Consider the following 18,624-nt stretch of genomic DNA (forward strand, 5'->3'; position numbering starts at 1 on the left):
GCCCGCTCAGGGTCCCCACAAGCACCCCGAGCCTGGCACCCGCACCTCAGCCCCGGGGGCCGCGTCCCCACCAGGGCCAGCTCTGCCACCCCCTCTTCCTGGAGGAGCTGAGCTTCCTCCCCCATCTCCGAGCCGCAAGTTTACCCAATGCAAGATTCATTAAGAAAACCACAGCAAAGAACCGACACTCCCTTGGATTTCCTGCTCTCCCTCATCCCCCGAGGTTTCCAGCAGCCACAACGTGACCTACCGCCGCACGCACGCACCGCAACGGCCCTCAGCCGAGCCCAGCTCCAGCTCTCGCCTTCCTCCTCCCTCCGAGGAGAGCAGGAGCTGGTTTACGAGGGCAGGCCCCTGGCAAGCGGCTCCAAGCCTCCTGCCCAGCACCCACACTCCTGCTGCCCCCCAGCTGCTCAAAGTCCCCCAGGTTTGTGTCTACACAGGAGATGAAGCCAGGCCCAGGGCAGGATCTTGATGCAGCTGGTTTATTTTGCACTAGAGACACCCGTCCTGGAACAGAGATGCTCACCAGCAGCACGGAACATGAGCCCCTCTTCCGAAGACGTCATCCTTAGCTACCAGCACCTAAATCTTCCAGACCAGCTCCGTCTCACGGACTGGCTGTGGTTAGACAGACTGAAGGAGAGCAAGTTCTCCTGCTGCTTGCAACAGCTCCCCTACGCAGGAGCAGAACATGTGGGATTTCTTCCAAGCACTAAAACAGTGCTCATATGCTTTTTTTTTTTTTTTTTTTGTGTCAGGCTTCACATGTGTCATGGTTTGCCGTCAGGAATGCCACCCCTGTAGACACGTACTTGGCTCGCACCTGCCTCTTCCCAGACGTGGCAGTGCACGTGCAGGTCTCCAGCTAAGTCAGCTACAGGGAAAAAAGGTGCTTCCCCAGCACAGGCGAGCCCCAGGGAACAGTCTCACTGCACCTTGCCGCCACGGGTGGCGTTAACCTGCCACAAAGATGTGCCTGAACTGGGCTCGGAGCTCAGACTGTCCCCACCGTCACTCACAGAAGCAAGGATCGCCTTGGCAGCACAAGACTGCACCACTGCTGGTGGCTCTACACAAGGAGAAGAAAGAAGATTGCTTCCCTTTTCAGCCACTAGCTCTCCAAGCTTCTTGGTAACAAAACGCACTTTCTGTTCTTGCACAGCATGTTCCTAGTGAGCTAAATAGCCTCCAAAATGAGTGTCAAGATGCCTAAATGCCAGGTGGACAATTAGAGAAGGTGTCTGTTAATGCATCGTTCACAATGAGCCAAGTTTCTTTTTGAAAGCCAGGCGGCTGCATCAGCAGAAGCGGCAATCTCAGCGGAGAGAGGAGCTCCAACTTTGGGTAGGAGAATAAAGAAGCCTTCATGCAGTGTACAATGGCCAGCTCAGACTGCAGGGCCAGGACAGCTGCAAAAGCCTTCCACGGAAAACATTTGCCTCTTTAGCAGTCAGGGGAGAGATCCTCGCTTAAAAATAATTCAAAAGGGACAGAAGGGGAAAAAAAATTGTACTCAAAACAGCAAATGGTTATTTCGGTACAAAAAAGGGCTCCCTTCTTCTCTAGGGAGGGCTGGGGGCGGCCGTCCCAGCAGGGAAGCGGAGCGGCAGCAGGGTCTGTTGGGGCAGGAGAGGACCCGGACCCCGGCGGCACCTCTCGCTGCCTCAATGATGAGGGCAGACGAAGTCAGCACCACAACGTAGGCAGCCAGAGGGCTTCATGTAGACATGCAGTGGGTTTAGAAAAAAAAATTTTTAAGTGTTAGCAAAAAAACCACACAGCAAAACACGTTTCATCTTTGCCTAAAGCAAGAAATCAACACTTCTACTTTAAATGGACTGTTCTGAGAGGCTGGTGAACAGAAGGTCCTCACCTTGAGTAGAAGCCAAATTACCTTCAGCGCACAGATGACTATGGCATAAAAACCTAGATAAACTGGAAGTAAACTACAAAAAAAGTTGAAGAACTTCCTCCTTAAGCAAGCCATACTTTTCTACTCAACCCAATTCCTGCTCCTCTCCTTGGAGGAGGTGGCTGGCTGTTACTTCGCAAAGGAAACAGCACTGGCAATAAATATGGACTGGAATGAGCATGATTTGCAAAACAGATGTTCTTGGGGGGGGGAGAATAAATCCACTCCACATTCCTCATAGGTCTCTGTTCCCCAGCTACTCCCCTCCCCTCCATGCTAGCATATACGGTCTCGCGCAATGTCCAAGCCTGCCAAAACACACATCTCCTGCGCTGCGCACGCAGAGCTGCGCTCGCTCTGAACCCTGCTCCAGGACGCACGTCAGGCTTGCAAACTCCATCCGGGTACCGAGCCCCAGCAGCTCGGGACCAAAAAGCGGTGACATAAACCAGCTGAGCCTTCAAATCTCCCTGCCAGACCCCCTGCTCACTCAGGGCTGGCTACAGCTGCCACCAACACTACCACTGGGATGCTTCAAGATCCCCGAACATCGCCCTTGGGAGCTTTGTCACAGCGACACAAAAACCTGCAAGGTTGTTCTGGAGGGCAGAAGTCTGGCACAAAATTATTGAACCTCTGGAGAAGGGAGGGATGGAAAAGCCCCAGCATCCTGGTGCGTGTGGGATGAAAGGTGGCATCATTTGTGCTTCAGTCCAGCCCCGGTCCTCACCAGCACTGGCACTGAGGCTTTGCCGAGGGGGCACTGGAGCACAGTTTACAATCCCATCTCCATCCCCGCAGAGTCCCTCCCTCTCAGTTTAACTCTCCAGATGTCGCTTGGCCAGAGGACAGCGCAGTTTAGAGGCTGCTTTCCCAAAACAACGATTGGGCGCATGCACCTCGCATGACTCCTCCAGGGCCCCAGCACGCAAGGCCACGATGCCAAACTGAAAGACTTTCCAAGTTGTCCTATTAACTGAACATAAAAATCAGTTATTCTATGCTTTCGTTTTTCTCTACAATCTCCCCCACGTCATCCATTCCTTGTTCTCAAGTTTCGGGGCGAGGGGAGAGTGATTTATTCATTTTTTGTGTTGTCAGGACTCTTAAAATTCTTCAGAATTTCTCTGTAGCCTGAAGACAGACAGGCATGGAGAGAAAAGGTAAAACACTGAGGCACGCGCACACCTCGATTCCTTCATGATGCCTTGAATGCAGGGACCAGAGCTTTGTTACAAAGCCATAAGGCCAATGACAAAAAATAAAATAAAATAAAATAAAATAAAATAAAATAAAATAAAATAAAATAAAATAAAATAAAATAAAATAAAATAAAATAAAATAAAATAAAATAAAATAAAATAAAATAAAATAAAATAAAATAAAAATAAAAATAAAATCACAAACAGGGAGAGCAGAGCCCAGAAGGGCTGTGATATTCCCCGGCCACTCAGGCATTTCTGCACACAGCATGCAGAATTTGCAAGCTCATGGCTAAAGTAAATTTGTCAGGTCCTTTGGCTCTGAAAAACTAGACAGGATAATAGAGACATTTAAAATAACAAAACTTAGATCTTGCAGTCACATTTTTTCAAGGGGGGGGAGGCTTATTTGTTTGGTTTGCATTTAAATACAAGATCTCTAAACAGTTCAAATGCATTTTTGCAATTCTTCCATCTGGCCCCCTCATATGAGAAGATTCAAACCAGACCCGCTGCTCCATCGGAGCTGCTATTTCCATGAATGACGTTGCTGTTCGCACTCCGAGCTATTCCCATTTGGAGAAGCCGCAGGTATGCGCTGTTTGGAACTTATTTGGGTTGGAGGGGGAGGGGCTGGTTCAATTGCTAAGTAAATATTGACTTTAAAATACGCATTTTTTCCCTTTTCCTTTCAAGTCTGCCTATTGCGTCTAAATCACAAGGCATTAACTCTGTTTTTTTTGTTGTTTTTTTTGGGGGGGGTGTTTTTTTTGTTGTTGTTGTTTTATAAAAGGACAATTTTGAAAAGAAAAGCCTGCCTCAGCTTTGCAAGAGAGGTTTGAACGGAAGCAAAACACCATTCGTAAGAAACACGCGCATCTGTCGCTGGGAAAGAGTTGGCTGAGGGCGAAGAACGTCGGAAGGCATCTTTGAGCCGGCCTCCTCAGACCCGGACAGCTTTTAGATACAGCAAGGAGCTGAAAACCACCCCGAAAATCCCATCCAAGCAGAGAACTGGTGGACCATCATCTTCAGGCACGTGCTTCGAGCATCCCCTGAAGCGTGCTGCGAGCTTTTGTGGATTTTTCGCCTCTGGCTCATGCCTGCCGACTGCCTCGAGGCAACACGGGGGATGCTCACGTACCGAGGGTGCTTCAAGGCCTCGAAGCAGCCCTCAGACACAGAGTGCCTGGCCCATGCCCCGGCTGCTCCCAGAGGCTGGCCTGGACCCTTCGCACAGAGACCATGCTCTGTGCACGCTCCCATCGCCCACAGGAGGGCACAGAGGGAGCAGCCCAAGGGTGCCGGGACCCCAGCTGCCCCCACCACCCACCTCCAGGCCCCAGCTCCCAGCCAGGCCTCGGCCCCATGGCCACCGCTGGGGCAAGAGGCCGAGGAGCAGCCAAGGGATGAGCCAGAGTGGGCCCATGGCAGCCACCACCCCATCCCCTGCCCGTTATTCCTTTATCGATTCAGACAAAGGATGAGAGGGGAATGTGGAGCAGGAGAAGGAACAATGAGGGGTGGCAGCAGGGGCCGGGCTGGCTCCCCATTAGGGAGGACAGAAACGGAGATGGCCAAAAGCGGCCATCCCCAGCAGGGAGAGGGGGAAGGGGAATAAAATCATATTGCGACTTCCAAGGGCTCCTTTCATCTCGGCGCACCGCGGTCACCTGACTTCAAACAGATCCAGGGGGAGACGATTTAAATGCTAACACGCATCAGGAAATCTGGACGCGCTGGGAGGAATGCGCTCCCCCCGCCAGCCCAGCCCCTTCCCCTCCTGCTCCTGCTCCCCAGGCTCCGGGCAGCTCAGCTGCCTTCAGACAAAATGCATTAAAAAAAGGGGGGGTGGAATTTGCATTTTAAACCAAATTCAGAAGCAGAGAGATCTGTGCTGGAGTGAGACTCCCCCCCCGGCCCCCCCCTTCTGCCTCCAGACCCACAGATTGATCCTTAGAAGAATGAGCTAAAAAATGGCAGGAGATGAAACCAGATGAAATGAATCCATGGCATTTTCAGAATTGGAGGGAAAAAAAAAAAAAAAAAAAAAAAAAAAGCTTGATCATACAAAATGTGGTGGGGAGGGGCAGAAGGGGCAGGCTCCAGCCACGCAGCAGAGGGTGTTTCAAGAAAGAATCGTGCTTTTTTTTTTTCCTCCTTTTTTCCTCTTTTTGCAGCTTATCTGCAATTTAAATGAAAACAAGAAAAAGAGAAAAGAAAAAAAAAAAAAAAAAGCATTTGCAGCCAAGAGAAAGGGGCTTAATTCCTCTTGGTTCGGTTGGAGGGGCTGCAGCCGTGCCTGGCTGGCAGCCACCCCTTCTGGGGGGGGGCTGCCCCTTCCCCTCCCCACACGAGGCAGAGGGGTGAGGGAGGGGCATTGATCTGGGGCAGGAGACCCAGCCAGATACTATGGATGCTGTGCACGATGTCCGTCCCCCCCAGACCCAGAACATCCCCTGCCTCCTCTACCTGCTCGGAAGGTTTTATTCCCTTTATTTATTCTAGCAATAAGAAGTAGGATGTTTATACCATTGGCAGTTTGGAACCCAAACAGAATATAGTGTTCTGCACCGGAGGCAGTTATTTATGGCTTGTGGCTAAAGCTGATAACGCTTCCCCCAGAGACCTGCCTGCATTGTGCAATAAAGCAATTGCACATTATAGATTAATAGGCATTTCATCTGGATAGCTGAATCACAGGGCAGGACTCTGCAAGGAGCTAACTGACAGAGCCCAGGGCTGTGTGAGGCGAAGGGGCCGGCAGCAGGCGGGGGGCTGCGCTGGGCAGCAGGGTGCTCAACTGCATTCGGCCTGGGACGGGCATCAGCCAGCCAAGGCTCTAAAAGTGCTGGAGCCAGGCCAAAACCATTGGCCTTAATTCATTAGTCAACTCAATTTCGCTGGCTTTGCAAATAAGGACTTTGTCTAAAATGGGGAAACGGACCAGAATAGCTATTGTGAACCGGGAGCGGGCAGAAAGGGCCCTTTGAGAGGACACTCTGTCGGAATAAAAGTCACTTTTATCCCAGAATAATTAGCGTGCTCTGAGTACACTAATTATTCCAGCATAAAGGGACTTTTATTCCCAAGAGGAGAGTGCCGCTCAGGGAGCTACTCTGAATTCAGGTCCACCTGTCCATGTGAACGCCGTCTCCCGGTCCTGCTGCTCCGGGGGCGACTCAGCCTGCCGACACTTGTGACACCCATGGGTCCGGGGATGGACAGACCTGTAAGCATCCCTGGGGTGGTCACCAGTACAAGTCCAGACCAGGCTGTGCCATGAGAACAGGGACTCCCACCCCAGCCAGCGCTGGGAAACACCAGACCCCTGCCCCATGCATGTCCCCTGCACTAGGAGGAATAGGGTGAACAGACCCAGCTCCATCATCTGCACAAGCTGCCGGGTGGCTTCCATGAGCCCCATTGTTTTGGGGAGCAAACACCTCCTGCAGCTCAGGGGGACAAGGTCATGAAGCCACCGTGGCACCAGCTACTATTTCAAGGTCTCCCCAGGAAAACCTCAGGCTCCTGCTGAAGGAAACAGCACAGGGAAGCACAGCAATACTGTAAGCCCTCCTGCTCCACGCGGACAGCATCTCCAGCTGCTCTGCCCAAGCTGGGATTTGGCTGTGACCTGCTCAAACGTGGCCATACCTACAGGGAGGCTGGGAAAAACTCCCCTGACCCATCCCCTCCTTGCCTCATGGGAGCTGGAGCCTGTCTAGGAGGAACACACCCCAAAAGCAAACCCGACCTGCTCGCCCAGTGATAGCAGACTTGGAACAAAAACGCGGCCTCCAAAGCGGGGTGGGGAAGCATCCCCTGGCTCAGGCCTCCCCTGAGCGGCACCTTTCAGGCACAGCGTGCTGAACAGGCCACAAGGGCGCACCTCAGATGCGGCGGTGCAGGATCGGGGAACACTTGGGGTTTCCTCAAGAGCATGCTAACAGGATGCCACATCGCACCGTGGCTTTGCTGAGTGCTGCATCATCCCCCTCCACACCACCAAGTGCCCACGGCGCCGTGCCGCACACAGACAGCAGCCTCCACGGGCCGACGCCACTTCCCCATGTTCCTGGAGGAGGATTACCCCAGGTCAGGCCCCGGAGGAACCGAGTCAGCCATGCCAACCAAGCGCTTCGCACATCCAAACGCCGGCAAGGCGAGGGCAGGCAGCGCCTCTACCTGAGGCGGAAGGGACACGGCCAGCAGCAGGGCTCCAGGCCCGTCGCCTCCCCACAGCGCAGCCCCCGCCTGCGCCGCTCCTCGGCCGCCCCGCGCAGGAGCTGGCCCCGCTCCCGCTCCTCGCCACCACCGTGCCGGCCGGGCGCCGCCGTTCCCCCACCGCAGCGCTGCAGCCCAGACACCCGGGCCGGGCCACGGCCGAGCCACCGTGCCAAGAGCACTGCACGGCCCTGCGAGCCGCAGCTACCACCCAAACAGCGAGCTCCGAGCTCGAGCAGGGAGGGGAGGGGAAAAAAAATAAAATCCAACAACAACAAAGAACCCCGACGCTGTGTCCCAGGGTCGCCGCACAATACCCGAGCTTGTTGCTTCTGCTGGCAAAAGGCAGCTCCGATCAGCTGTGCAAATTGCAGAGTAACCCGGCCGCGTCCCTGCACGCAGCTCGGGCCAAGGACAAGGGCAGCGTGGGGCGGGCAGAATCCCCGTGCCCCTAGGGGCACCCCCGGGAATGCAGCCACTGGGCTGGGTCTTGAGAGGTGGAGGGAAAAAACAAAATCTTTGGCATGGTGGAGTGTCCCATCTGTTTATAACTGGCAAAAATGATTAAAGAGGAATCTGGTACAGTTATGTCTGGTCTGATTTTGTGTCCCAGACATTATCCTGCCCCTTTGGCATCTCTACCAGCACAGCTATGACCAACTAACTGCTTGCCTGCAGCAGCCTGGACACTCCATGGTGCTTGGACCTGGTGTGCCCGTTCCTACCTTCTGCAAGCTGCAGAAAAAGGAGCTTTGAAATTTCAGAGAAGCTGAAAGAACACGGGGCAGGGCAGGTTTGGGAGGGATGCTGGCATCAGGCAGCCGCAGAAGAGAAAACCAAACTCACGAGTGCAGTGCTGGGCTCCAAATTCCGCAGGGAAAACCCGCTCCAGGCCACGAGAGGAGACACTTGAGTGAACCCATCTGGACAGGCTCCGGCAGGAAGCGGAACCTTGCCGCGGCCGCGCGGGGTGACACGGAGCGGAGCAGGATCTCACCCACCTCCCGGCCAGCCCCACAGCCACAACCGGGGCCGCGTGTCCCCACGGCACTGATGAAGGCAGCACCACAGATCCCTCCATTCATGCTTTCGGGAGGCAGGGAGGAAACTCCCCTGCTTGGAAATAACCTCAGACGCCCCGGTGCCCTGCTCTGGGGCAAAAGCTGGAGCTGGCCCCAAGGACGGACAGACGGACACAGCCCAGCCCCCCCGCTGCTGCCCTGGGAGGCCATGGATGGCGCCTGCCCTCCGCTGCCTGGGCAGGAAGGTGTCTGAGCCCCTACGCCCCGCAGCTTCCGTGCAGGCCTTTGGAAGCGCTGTCGCTGTAGGAAGTATTAAAGCCAACTGCTTCCTTTTCCAAACAATAAAAAAAGCACTACAACAGAAGGCAGCAGGCCGGGGGAGGAAGCCATTCACAGCCCGGCTCCTTCCCCAGCGTGCTCCTAGAGCTGGAGCTGCTCAGCCGGCGTGCACGAGGGCTCCGGCTCCCTCCTGGCCACACACCCAGGATCCAGGCCCTGTGCTCGGCCCCAGGTGAGGCTGCTCTGAGCGACCACACGTGCCGGGTGCCCAGCGGCAACCCCACAACAAGCAGGCAAGGTCTGGGCTCTGCAGAGCAGCATTGCTGCAGGACAGGAGCAAGGTGCGTGGTCACTATTCCTACCCGGTGTCACAGCTTTACCCTTCACAGCAAAAGCCTTTGAACCTTCTTCCATTTTTATTTATTTATTTTTTAAGTTCAAGATACTCAAAGCCTTCAACAAATTCTGAGCACGGCACGAACAGAAACTCGCAGAACCCCGTGGGCTGAAGCGTACAACCAAGATGCCAGAAGGGTCCTGACCTGGGTGCAGGAAAGCAGAGACGAGGGAAACCAAGTCACAATTAGCCCCAAGGAGACTGATTAACCGCTACAGCACCATGACTACTCCAGCGTGGCCTGTCGTGCCAGCAAACTGAGAGAGGCAGAGGTACACTTGACTGTTCATCAGATACAATGAGCTGCTGTGATCCAATGAGCGCCGGGTCCCTGCGCTCAGACGTCTGTAGCGGCGCCTGCAAACAAAGAGCTGCACCATATTAAGTAAATGGACTAGATTGATGCGTTTCAAAGCTCTAGGCAGATTAAAATAACAATTTGCCTGGCAGCCCGCAGAAAACAAAACCTAGCCACATCTCAGCAAGGCTGAGGCAGAGGAGCAGCAATACGAGGGCTCGGAAGGCACTTGATTCACCCTTGATAGAAAACCTCGATTCATTCACTAAGGGATGGAAATCACGGCCCTGAATCCAGCAGCAACTCCAAAAGGAAAGCAATCAGTCCGTCTCCCTCCGCAGCCCACGTTCCTGAAGCTAATCGTCTGCCGCGGATTTCTTTGCCCTTCACCTGCCAGTCATGGCCCCATGTGCCCAGCCACGACCCAGAAACGCACGCTCACCCTCGCCACTTGCAGTGCTGCCTTTTCATTTAGAGAAACGGCATCTTGCAGGAGGCTAATTAGTACAGACAATTAAATGAAACTTCCAGCTCAATTAGACACTTCCCCAGTCACCTGCAACTCACATTCAGATGCCTCAGTCCACAATTTGGAAGAAATCACAGACCTGCTCTCCCCCTCCCACAGCAGATGAGGCCACCCATCACTCCCACAGCACCCACAGCAAGGTACCCCCAGGATCCCTCACGACCTCTGGGCCACCAGCAGGGTCCTGCCCAGCCCCACAGTGCCCACCCCGTGAGCCTGAGCTTCAGGCTTGCTGGGACTGTCTCTAACCCTGCAAAGCATCCGCGTGATTGTAGCTTTCGTCTGCTTGGCTTCCTTGGCTAAGAAAGGACACAGTAAGCCTATATTTAGCACCAGAGATGGATGGACTGCACTGGGGAAAGCAACCTCACACAACGGAATAAGATCCAGCAAAACAGTCCTCGCAACCCACCCAGCATTTTTCCTTCTTAAAATAAGAGGCGCGGAGCGAAGAAAACAAGAAGTTCGAGCTGAATTAGAAAAGGCTGAAAATATTTGCTGCTGCTGCTTGCCGCTGGCAGGACGGGCTGCCAAGGTACATTAAATGTAAGTGACTGAAAAGTTAAGTCAACAGCAAAAACTGGTCTGTAAATAACTGCAAGTTGGTCTCGCACTGGCTTGCGAAATATGAAGGAGAGGAAAGCGCATCTCTGTGCAGACAGCCTTGACGCTCGCTTGGGAATGCCACCAAAGATGGCACAGACATGAGACCTCCGCAGGTGCCAGACACGGTACTGGCCCCCAACCCAGCATTGCCTGCAGCTGTGGGACCCCACCAAGGAGAGGAGAAGACAGGGGCCACGCTCACAGCACCGCCAGTGGGCAGCCGGCACAGCATCGCCAGGCCGGCACTGGATGTGCCCCCAGAACACAATGCCGCTTGCTGACCTTCACCAGCTTTGGGCACGTGGCTTAGATGTCAATGGGGTTCAGAAAAACACATCTCCTCCCCCTCGGGGATAGCGGATTCTTAATTTACAGCGCCCAGCAGGACTCCGGGCACACAGCATGCGCAGCGGCAGCAGAGGGGAACAGGCCATGAACCGGGGACCTACGCCCCATCTCCTGGCAGCCACGCGCGGAGAGGACATCAACAGGGATGGAGCCAGAATGCCCAATCCAGAAGGCGGCGGAGATAAAAATTCAATCCCAGCACAACGAGAGCCTTGTCTGCTTGGCAAAGCGTAGAGCCCACAGGAAGGAAACGGGTTAGATGCGTTCACCGCTCACAGGCTGAGTCAGCCGCGCACCGCCGCGACGAGGAGCAGGCGCAATCTCCGAGGAGCCCATTTCCCAATCCTGGGATTGCTGGATTCTTCCCGACTTCTCCGTGGGGCTTCAGACAGCTCCTACACACCCAGGCATTTCAGCCAAGCTCTGCGACTTGCTGGGGAAAACTGGGAGCACGATGACTTTGCACTGTGCCGAGGCGCACGGCACAGACAGAGCAGTGGGCTCTGGGAGCGCAGCCAGGACTTGCCTGTGGGTTAGCGGTTAAATGAGGTGCTCGACACGCATCAAGGAATCGAAATCTTTTCAGCACATGGAAGAGGAACCTCCTGCCCCATGACAAGGCCACGGTCTTGCCCGCTGGTTGCTGTCACATCGATAGTGCCGACTCAGCCCAGCTCACAGTGACCACAGTGCTCTGGGCTGTGCCGCCCTCCCCGGAGCGGTTGTTACGGGAAGCATCCCCTTGCACCCTCTTCCCAGGGCCAAGGGGGCGTGTGGAGGCGCATGTGCCCTGCACGGGACGGCAGCGGGCAGCCTGACCTGGCCAAAGCCCTGCTGAACAATCACCCGCAGCAGGCTCGGGAACTTACCCCAAAGGTGCAAGCAAAATCCCCGCGAGTCAGTTGCAGACCCAGGTCCAGCACCTGCACAAGGGGCCACAGCATTGTGCACGCTGGCGTTCATCCCCTGCAGGAAGGCGCCGGGCAGATGCTTCCCCACATGGGGCACAGCAGGGCCCTCGCTCAGGATCCCCCCAGCAGCACCACACGAGGAAGCCAATGCCAAAGGTTGCTTTGCAGATGTCCCGCGTGCCCAGCACTCCTCTGAGGCTGGCACATTCACCTCCAAAACCCACAGGGATGTTCCCTCTTTCTCCAAGAGCCAGGATCCCTTCTGTCCAAGGGCTCTGCCCCTCGTTCCCTCCCAGCCCTGTCTCTCCCTGCTCAGCTCAGCCACAGGAAACACCAGGAGCTAACTGGGATGTTATTGCAGCCCTCCGGTGGCTGGGGTCCCCTCCACCCTCCCCAACAAGGAGGCAGCCGAGCACAGCCCCTCGCGGTGCCTTCCCAAACAGCCCCACAGGAAAGTGAGCAGCCTCGCTCGGGCCACACCACCACCAGCACCACATCCCGGTGTCCTCCTGCCCTCCAAGGGCCCCACAGTGGAACGGCTCCGTCCGTGGGCACCTCCTGACCCCTGGGCAAGCTGCCAGCTCCTGCCTGCACCCTGTCCCCCAGCGCTGAGCTCCAGAGAAGGACCGTGGTTCTGGGGACACCGCAGAGCAGCAGTTTTGCACTTTTTTTTTTTCCCCTTGGCTTGCCCCTGCTTATCAGCCATTGTTTCTGCAAGGGGAAGTCCCCACATCCCAGGATGGGTGCTGCGCTGCTGCCACTGTTTGCTGGCTCTGCCAACGAGCGCGGTGCCCACAGCTGGCCAGTGACGGACCCGTGCCAAACGCTGGCACCCTCTGGGCACAGCAAGGAGCACGGTGCCCACAGCTGGATGGTGACAGACCCGTGCTGGACCCCAGCACCCTCCATGCACATCGCGGCCGCAGACACGGGCAGCTCCAGGCTCGTAAGGAGCCTGCTCCTACCAGGGCGGTGCCAGGCAGGCAGGACGAGGACAGCGCTGGGGTGGAGGCATCGTCCCACCCTGCCTTGCAGCCAGCTCCAAAACCAGCACTGGGTCGCTAAGACCCCCCCCCCCCCCGCCCCAGACGAGCCTCCCTCGCTAAGTGAGAAAGCATCTGTGCTTCTCTCCCCAGCCCTTCTCTCTGCCAGGTTCCTGGGGAGTGAGTCACTCCTGCAAAGCTATATCGAGACAGTTTGGCTTCTCCCCACATCCACACCTTGCCAATCACACAGGACTGCAAGGCTCATCCTAATCCGGCTGCAAGAGCCAGAGACACAAAAGCTGTCCCAGCTCGAAGCCGTCCCTTCACCAGCAGTCCCGTGCCCCCGCCACCCACAGCCATGCCACCCGCACCTCCCTCCTGGCCCAGGGATGCCGAAAAGATGAGGCTGTGCCCGTCCTGTGCCAGGCAGGAGGCAGCCAGCAGCTGTGGATCAAGTACGGGCTGGTGGCAAAGAGGAACCAATTAACTCGAAAGCCTCGCCAGCTCTCCTCCAGGAAGAGGCAGCCCTGGGTGCCAAAGCCTTTGAGGAACGGGGAAGACTTGGGTGGTTTGCCCTCCATTGGCCCAACCAGTTCTTGATGCAGGAGGAAGTGCAACAACAGCCGACAGGAGCAGCCCTGGCACCTTCCAGCACCGCGCTCAGAAGCGGAGCACAAACTGGGGCCGGGATGCCGAGGAAGCAACAAGGAGGCAGCGCCTTGGTTTTACCCCAGAAACGCCCAGCGCTGCTGAGGATGCTCTGGACCCCCTCAGCACCAGCACACGGCACCGGAGAAGGAGAAGGCAGGACAGGAGCCACGGTTGTGCTGCTCCCACAGGGACTGCAGCGATACGTGGGCACACAGCTTGCAGGAACACAGAGATGACACGAGAGCGGAGCACCTGGGCACAATACGGGCCAGCACCCTGCCCTCAGCACCCCACAGACACCCCCTGCCCACATCTGCATGGAGCTGAGCAGGCTCCCCCCTGTTAGCACCATTCCTTTGTGTGGCAAAGGCAGCACCAGCCCCGACAGCCACCCCCCAACAGTTCCCAGACCCAGCCTGGCTCCTGGAAAACCCGTCCCTGCCCGGGGAGATGGCACCTGCGTGCACAAGACCTGGACTGCTGAGGGGGAAGGGCTGCACCGAAACACCTCGGCCACCCTCAACCACAGGTATTCCCAAAGCAGCATCGGGACCCGGGGAGCGCACCGCCGCCCCGCCAGATGGGAAGAGCGCTCCGGCAGATCAGAGCCGTGCGCCGCTGCCCTTTGTCCCGCTGGAAGAGCTCCTCCACCATCCCCGCCGGCTGGACTTTGTCTCCCCTCTCTTCTGCAGCCAAAGACAGGAACAAATTAACATTTTCAGCGTCACAACCCAAGGCAGTGGCTTTGGGGGTCGCAAGCCAAGGCAGCCCCGCCGCCGCACTGCCGAGGGGGAGGGGGACTGGGGTTTTGAAGCCTCCTCCCCAAGCCCCATCCCTGGACCGGGGCAACTCCTGCCCACAGAGCTCTGAAGGACGCCGTGCCAGCTGCATGTGGCTTTGTGGGGTCGGCAAGGCACGGCACCCCGCAGCAGGAGCCCACCGCCAGCCACCCGGTGAGGGGGCGTTCCCGTGCTGGCTTTCACCCCGTTCCAAGTCATCGGGGTGGAGGAGAGGATGGAGGAACTTCCCTCGAGCTCATCATCGCTGCTGCAGCCTCGTTTCCAAAGGCAACGCAGCTTATGCAATGACTGATGCCTGTCCCTCCCGCCCCCACCAACTTCGGGATCCGCCGGCTGCTTCGAACCCCAACCAAGGGGGGACGATGCCTCCACGGTGCCGGGTGCCCCCAAAAAGGGGAGAGGCCGAGCAGCAAACCCCGGTGCACTCCCTGCCTACGGGGAGAGGGCAGCTCAGTGCCAGTGGCTGCAGCAACCCCGCACGGGTGTCAGCAGAGCTGGGGACACAAGCGGCATCGCCACCTCCCTCCGAGGGACGTGATTTGGGTGCCTGGAGCTCCAGCAGGGCGGGGGGAGGCCAGGGGCTCCGGCCCCCCCCCCCGCAGCACTGGCCATGGGTTGGACGCTGCTGTCTCTGCCACGGCACCGAGCGCCAGCAGCTTGGTGCCGAGGTGGGTGCTAAAAGGGGACAGCGAAACCTTCCCCCAGATCCCCCCCATCGATAAAACGCTCCAGGCTGCCGCCTTCGCCAGGCCCTTCCCATCTGGGCTGGAGGGAACCCGTAAGCGGAAAGCTGCGCAAGCCAACTCAAAACCCCAAATCTCCGGGCTTTTAAGGGGGAAAAAAAAAAAAAAAAAAAGATTAAAAAAAAAAAAAATCAGCCTCCCACCCCACACATTAAAACATCTCCAGGAACTTCTCCGCCGGTGGCTCCCCGCTGGCCGAGCTGCCGGCCCCGAGCCCCCGGTACGGGGAGGCTGCAGAGGAACGGGGCGAGCAGATCGATCCCGGCAGGGGCGAGACGTGCGCAGCTTGAAAAGGAGCCGCTCGGTGCGGGGCTGGACGGCCCCGGGGCCAGCGGCCAGCCCCGTTACCGGCCCCGTTACGCAAGGGCCGGGGGGGCCGCGCTGTCACCGCAGGGCAGCCCCTGCCGCTGGCAGAGGGAAAATGGGGGGGTGGAGGGGGCGTCAGGGGAATAGAAGCGGGGGGAGCTGAGGGAAGTTCCCGGGGGGGGATCGGGAAGGGGAGGAGGACGCCTGCTGTAGGATGGGGGGGATGGGGGGGGGGTCCCTTTATTTTCTCCGCAGAAGCGGGGACCCGCGGGGCCGCTCCGCTTTGTCGCAGCGGGGCCGCCGGGGGAAGCGCCGCGACTGCAGCGGCCGGGACCGGCCCCAGCCCCGCTTCGACCCCGGTCCCGGTCCCGACCCCAGCCCCGGCCCCAGCCCCGCTCTGGTCTCGGCCCCCCGCGCCCCCCGGCCCCAGCCCCGAGCCCCCCGGGTCCTGAGGGCGCCGTCAGCGGCCCGGGCCCGAGCGCAGCCCCCACGGCGGAGCCCCCCCGGCCCCGGCCCCGGCCCCAGCCCCGCGCCCCCAATCCCGGCGGGCGGCCCCGCTCCGCAGCGCGGCGGCGGCGAGGGCCGGGGCCCGGGGTGGGAGCGCTCCGCAGCCCCGGGGGGAGCCGTGGCGGGGCCGAACCGGGCCGAACTGAGCCACACGGGGCCGAACCGAGCCACACCGGACCGCACCGGGCCGTGCCGCCCCCCGCGGCCCCGCACTCACCTTCGAGGGCGCGTGCGGCGGGGGCGGCCAGCAGGGCCAGCAGGCACCCAGCGAGGGGCAGCAGCAGCGGCCCCATGCCGGCGGCTCCCGGCGGCTCCCGGTTCCTCACGCCGTGCTGCCCGCGGGGCGGCGCGTCCCGGGCCCGCGCACCGACATCCGCGGAGGGAGGGGGCGCGGGAGGGCGGGGGCGGGCAGGGGAGGGGAGGGCCGGGCCGGGCGGGGCGGGGGGGGGCCGGGCCGGGACCGGAGGGGAGGGGGCTGGGGTGGGGGGGGGGGGAACCGGGACCCTCCGGCCCTGGGCGGCGGCGGCGCCGGGGGCTGCGGGGCGGGGGCGGGGGGGGGGGCTGCGCGCGCCGCCGCCGCCGCCGCCGGGGGATGGAGCGCGCGCCGCCGCCCGCCTGACGTCACCGGGCTCGAGCCGCCGCGAGGGGGGGGGGAATTGGGGGGAAGGGGGGAGGGATGGGGGGAAGGGGGGGGGGGGGGGTCCGACGCGGCGGGCACGCATGCGCGGGAGGTGCCCGGGCTGCGCCCCCCCGGGGGGGGGCGGGGATGGAGGGGGGCAGGTACCGGGATGGGGATGGGGGGGGGGGGATGGGGATGGGGATGGGCTCGGGGTGGGAATAGGTATGGGTATAGTATGGGAGTGGGAATGGGGATGGGCAACGTACGGGTGTGGGTATGGTGTGGTACGGTATGGGAATAGGTATGGGCATGGTACGGGTATGGGTATTGGTAGGGTAGGGTATGGTACAGTATGGGTATGGGTATGGGTATGGGTATGGGTATGGGTATGGGTACGGGTATGGGTATGGGTATGGGTATGGCTGTGGTATGGTATGGGAATAGGTATGGGCTTAGGTATGGGTATGGTATCAGTATAGGTAGGGGCATGGTGTAGGTATGGGAATGGGTATGGACATGGTATGGTATGGGAATAGGTATGGGCATGGTACAGGTATGGGTATGGTATGGGAATGGGTATGGGCATGGTACGGGTGTGGGTATGGTGTGGTGCGGTATGGTACGGTACAGTATGGAAATAGGTATGGGCATGATACGGGTACGGGTATGGGTATGGTATGGTATACCTGTAGTATGGTATGGTACGGTATGGGAATAGGTATGGGTGTACTATGGGAGTAGGTATGGGCATGGTACAGGGATGGGTATGGTATGGTGTGGTATGGTATGGGAATAGGTACGGGCAGAGGTATGGGTATGGTATCAGTATAGGTATGGGCATTGTATGGTATGGGAATGGGTATGGATAGAGGTACGGTCATGGTGTGGGGATGGGTATGGACACGGTGTAGGTATGGTGTAGGAATGGTATGGGTGTGGTGTAGGTATGGACTTGGGTATGGTATCAGCAGGGCCATGGGTATGGGGGACAGGGATGTGGCATAGGGATGGACATGGTATGGATACGGTACAAGTGCTGCCCGCCACCCCCACCCCACAGCATGAGGCCGTGGTCCCAGGCCGTGACCCCCAGCCCAGGGTCCTGGCAGTGGGGTCCCAGCAGCAGGGTCCTGCCGGGGCCAGGCCATATTTTGCTCATCCAGTGTTGGGTCCTGTGCATGTGGCTCATGGTTGGAGCCGTGCTTGGGCTCAGTGCCAGCTCCTGGCAGGGGGATGCTCCACGAGCCCACCCACCTACCACGGGGGGCCAGGGGCAGCAGCTCCAGCCCCAAAACAGCCACGGTGTTCCTCTCACCTTACCCAAACATCCTTTTCTCCGCAGGGAACGTCTCATCCCTGCCTCAGATGTTTGTTACCAAGAGTCTCCGTCACCGTGATCTGCATTTTGGGCCGGTTGGGGTGGCAAACACACTGCCAATGTTTGCAACGCTGCCGAGGCCCTGGGGACCCACCCAGGCTATGGGGCTGGGGGGCAGCATGGACCCCCCAACCCCAGTGAGAGCGGGGCTGCCCCAACCCCATCCCTCCTTCACCGGCTGCAGGTGCATTCCTTCAGCCCCCCCTGGGGCAGTGCCCCATCCCTCCCCGACCACCGTGGCTGTGGTTCTGATGTCAGAGCCAGAGCCGTGATGTCAGAGCCGTGATGTCAGAGCCGTGATGTCAGAGCCGTGATGCCAGAGCTGTGCCCTCGTTCTCCTCGCCACGCCGCTGCTGCACAGTGCCGAGTCCGGGTGCCACAGGGGCCAGGGCAGCACCGGCACCCACCCTGCAGCCTCTCCGTGGCAGGAGGTGCCTGCGCCCCCCCCGGATGACATCACCCGTTACAACAATGACGTCAGCAGTTACAACGATGCCATCATACACCTGCCCCCGCCCCAGTGAGGCAGTGCTGGCAGAGGGCTTGGGGGGGGAAAGCGGACAGGAGCCAGCCGGGAGGGGCCCAGCCAAGGCAGTGCTGTGCCAGGTGTTTGGGAGGAAGATGTTCTCCCTCCCCAGATGTTCCCGGGACGCCGTCCCCGCAGAGAGGCCAGCGGTGCCCGGGGTGGGGGGGCACAGCACAAAGCCCCGCGGGTTGTGCAAACCCCTGCAAACGGAGGTGGCCGGGACAGCAGGGCCATGGCCACGCTCTGCCAGGATTCCTCCCACGCACCCAGCCCCGGGTCCCGTGTGCTCAGCACCGGTCGGTTCGTTCAGGGCCCCCCCCGGCCCCCAGCCAGGCAGGGGAAGCCCGGTGCCCCCCGACACCCCCAGAGCCCTA

The 18,624-nt window shown here is 58.9% G+C and overlaps 1 protein-coding gene across 2 annotated transcripts in view; it reads right to left on the reverse strand.

Moving 5' to 3' along the window:
- The window catches only part of LRP1 (LDL receptor related protein 1), an 89,097-nt gene extending 72,985 nt beyond the window's left edge, over positions 1-16,112 (reverse strand). The window contains exon 1 of one of the 2 annotated variants that reach the window (XM_084499868.1): positions 15,945-16,112. In XM_084499868.1, the coding sequence (XP_084355994.1) occupies positions 15,945-16,020 (76 nt within the window). In that variant the 5' untranslated portion in view covers positions 16,021-16,112. The remainder of the gene's footprint in view (positions 1-15,944) is intronic. The other variant, XM_084499869.1, reaches the window with a different exon arrangement.
- Between the last annotated feature and the right edge of the window lie 2,512 nt (positions 16,113-18,624).

Source organism: Aythya ferina, assembly GCF_964211825.1.
Source record: "Aythya ferina genome assembly, chromosome: 28".
In the NCBI taxonomy this organism is placed as follows: Eukaryota; Metazoa; Chordata; class Aves; order Anseriformes; family Anatidae; genus Aythya; species Aythya ferina.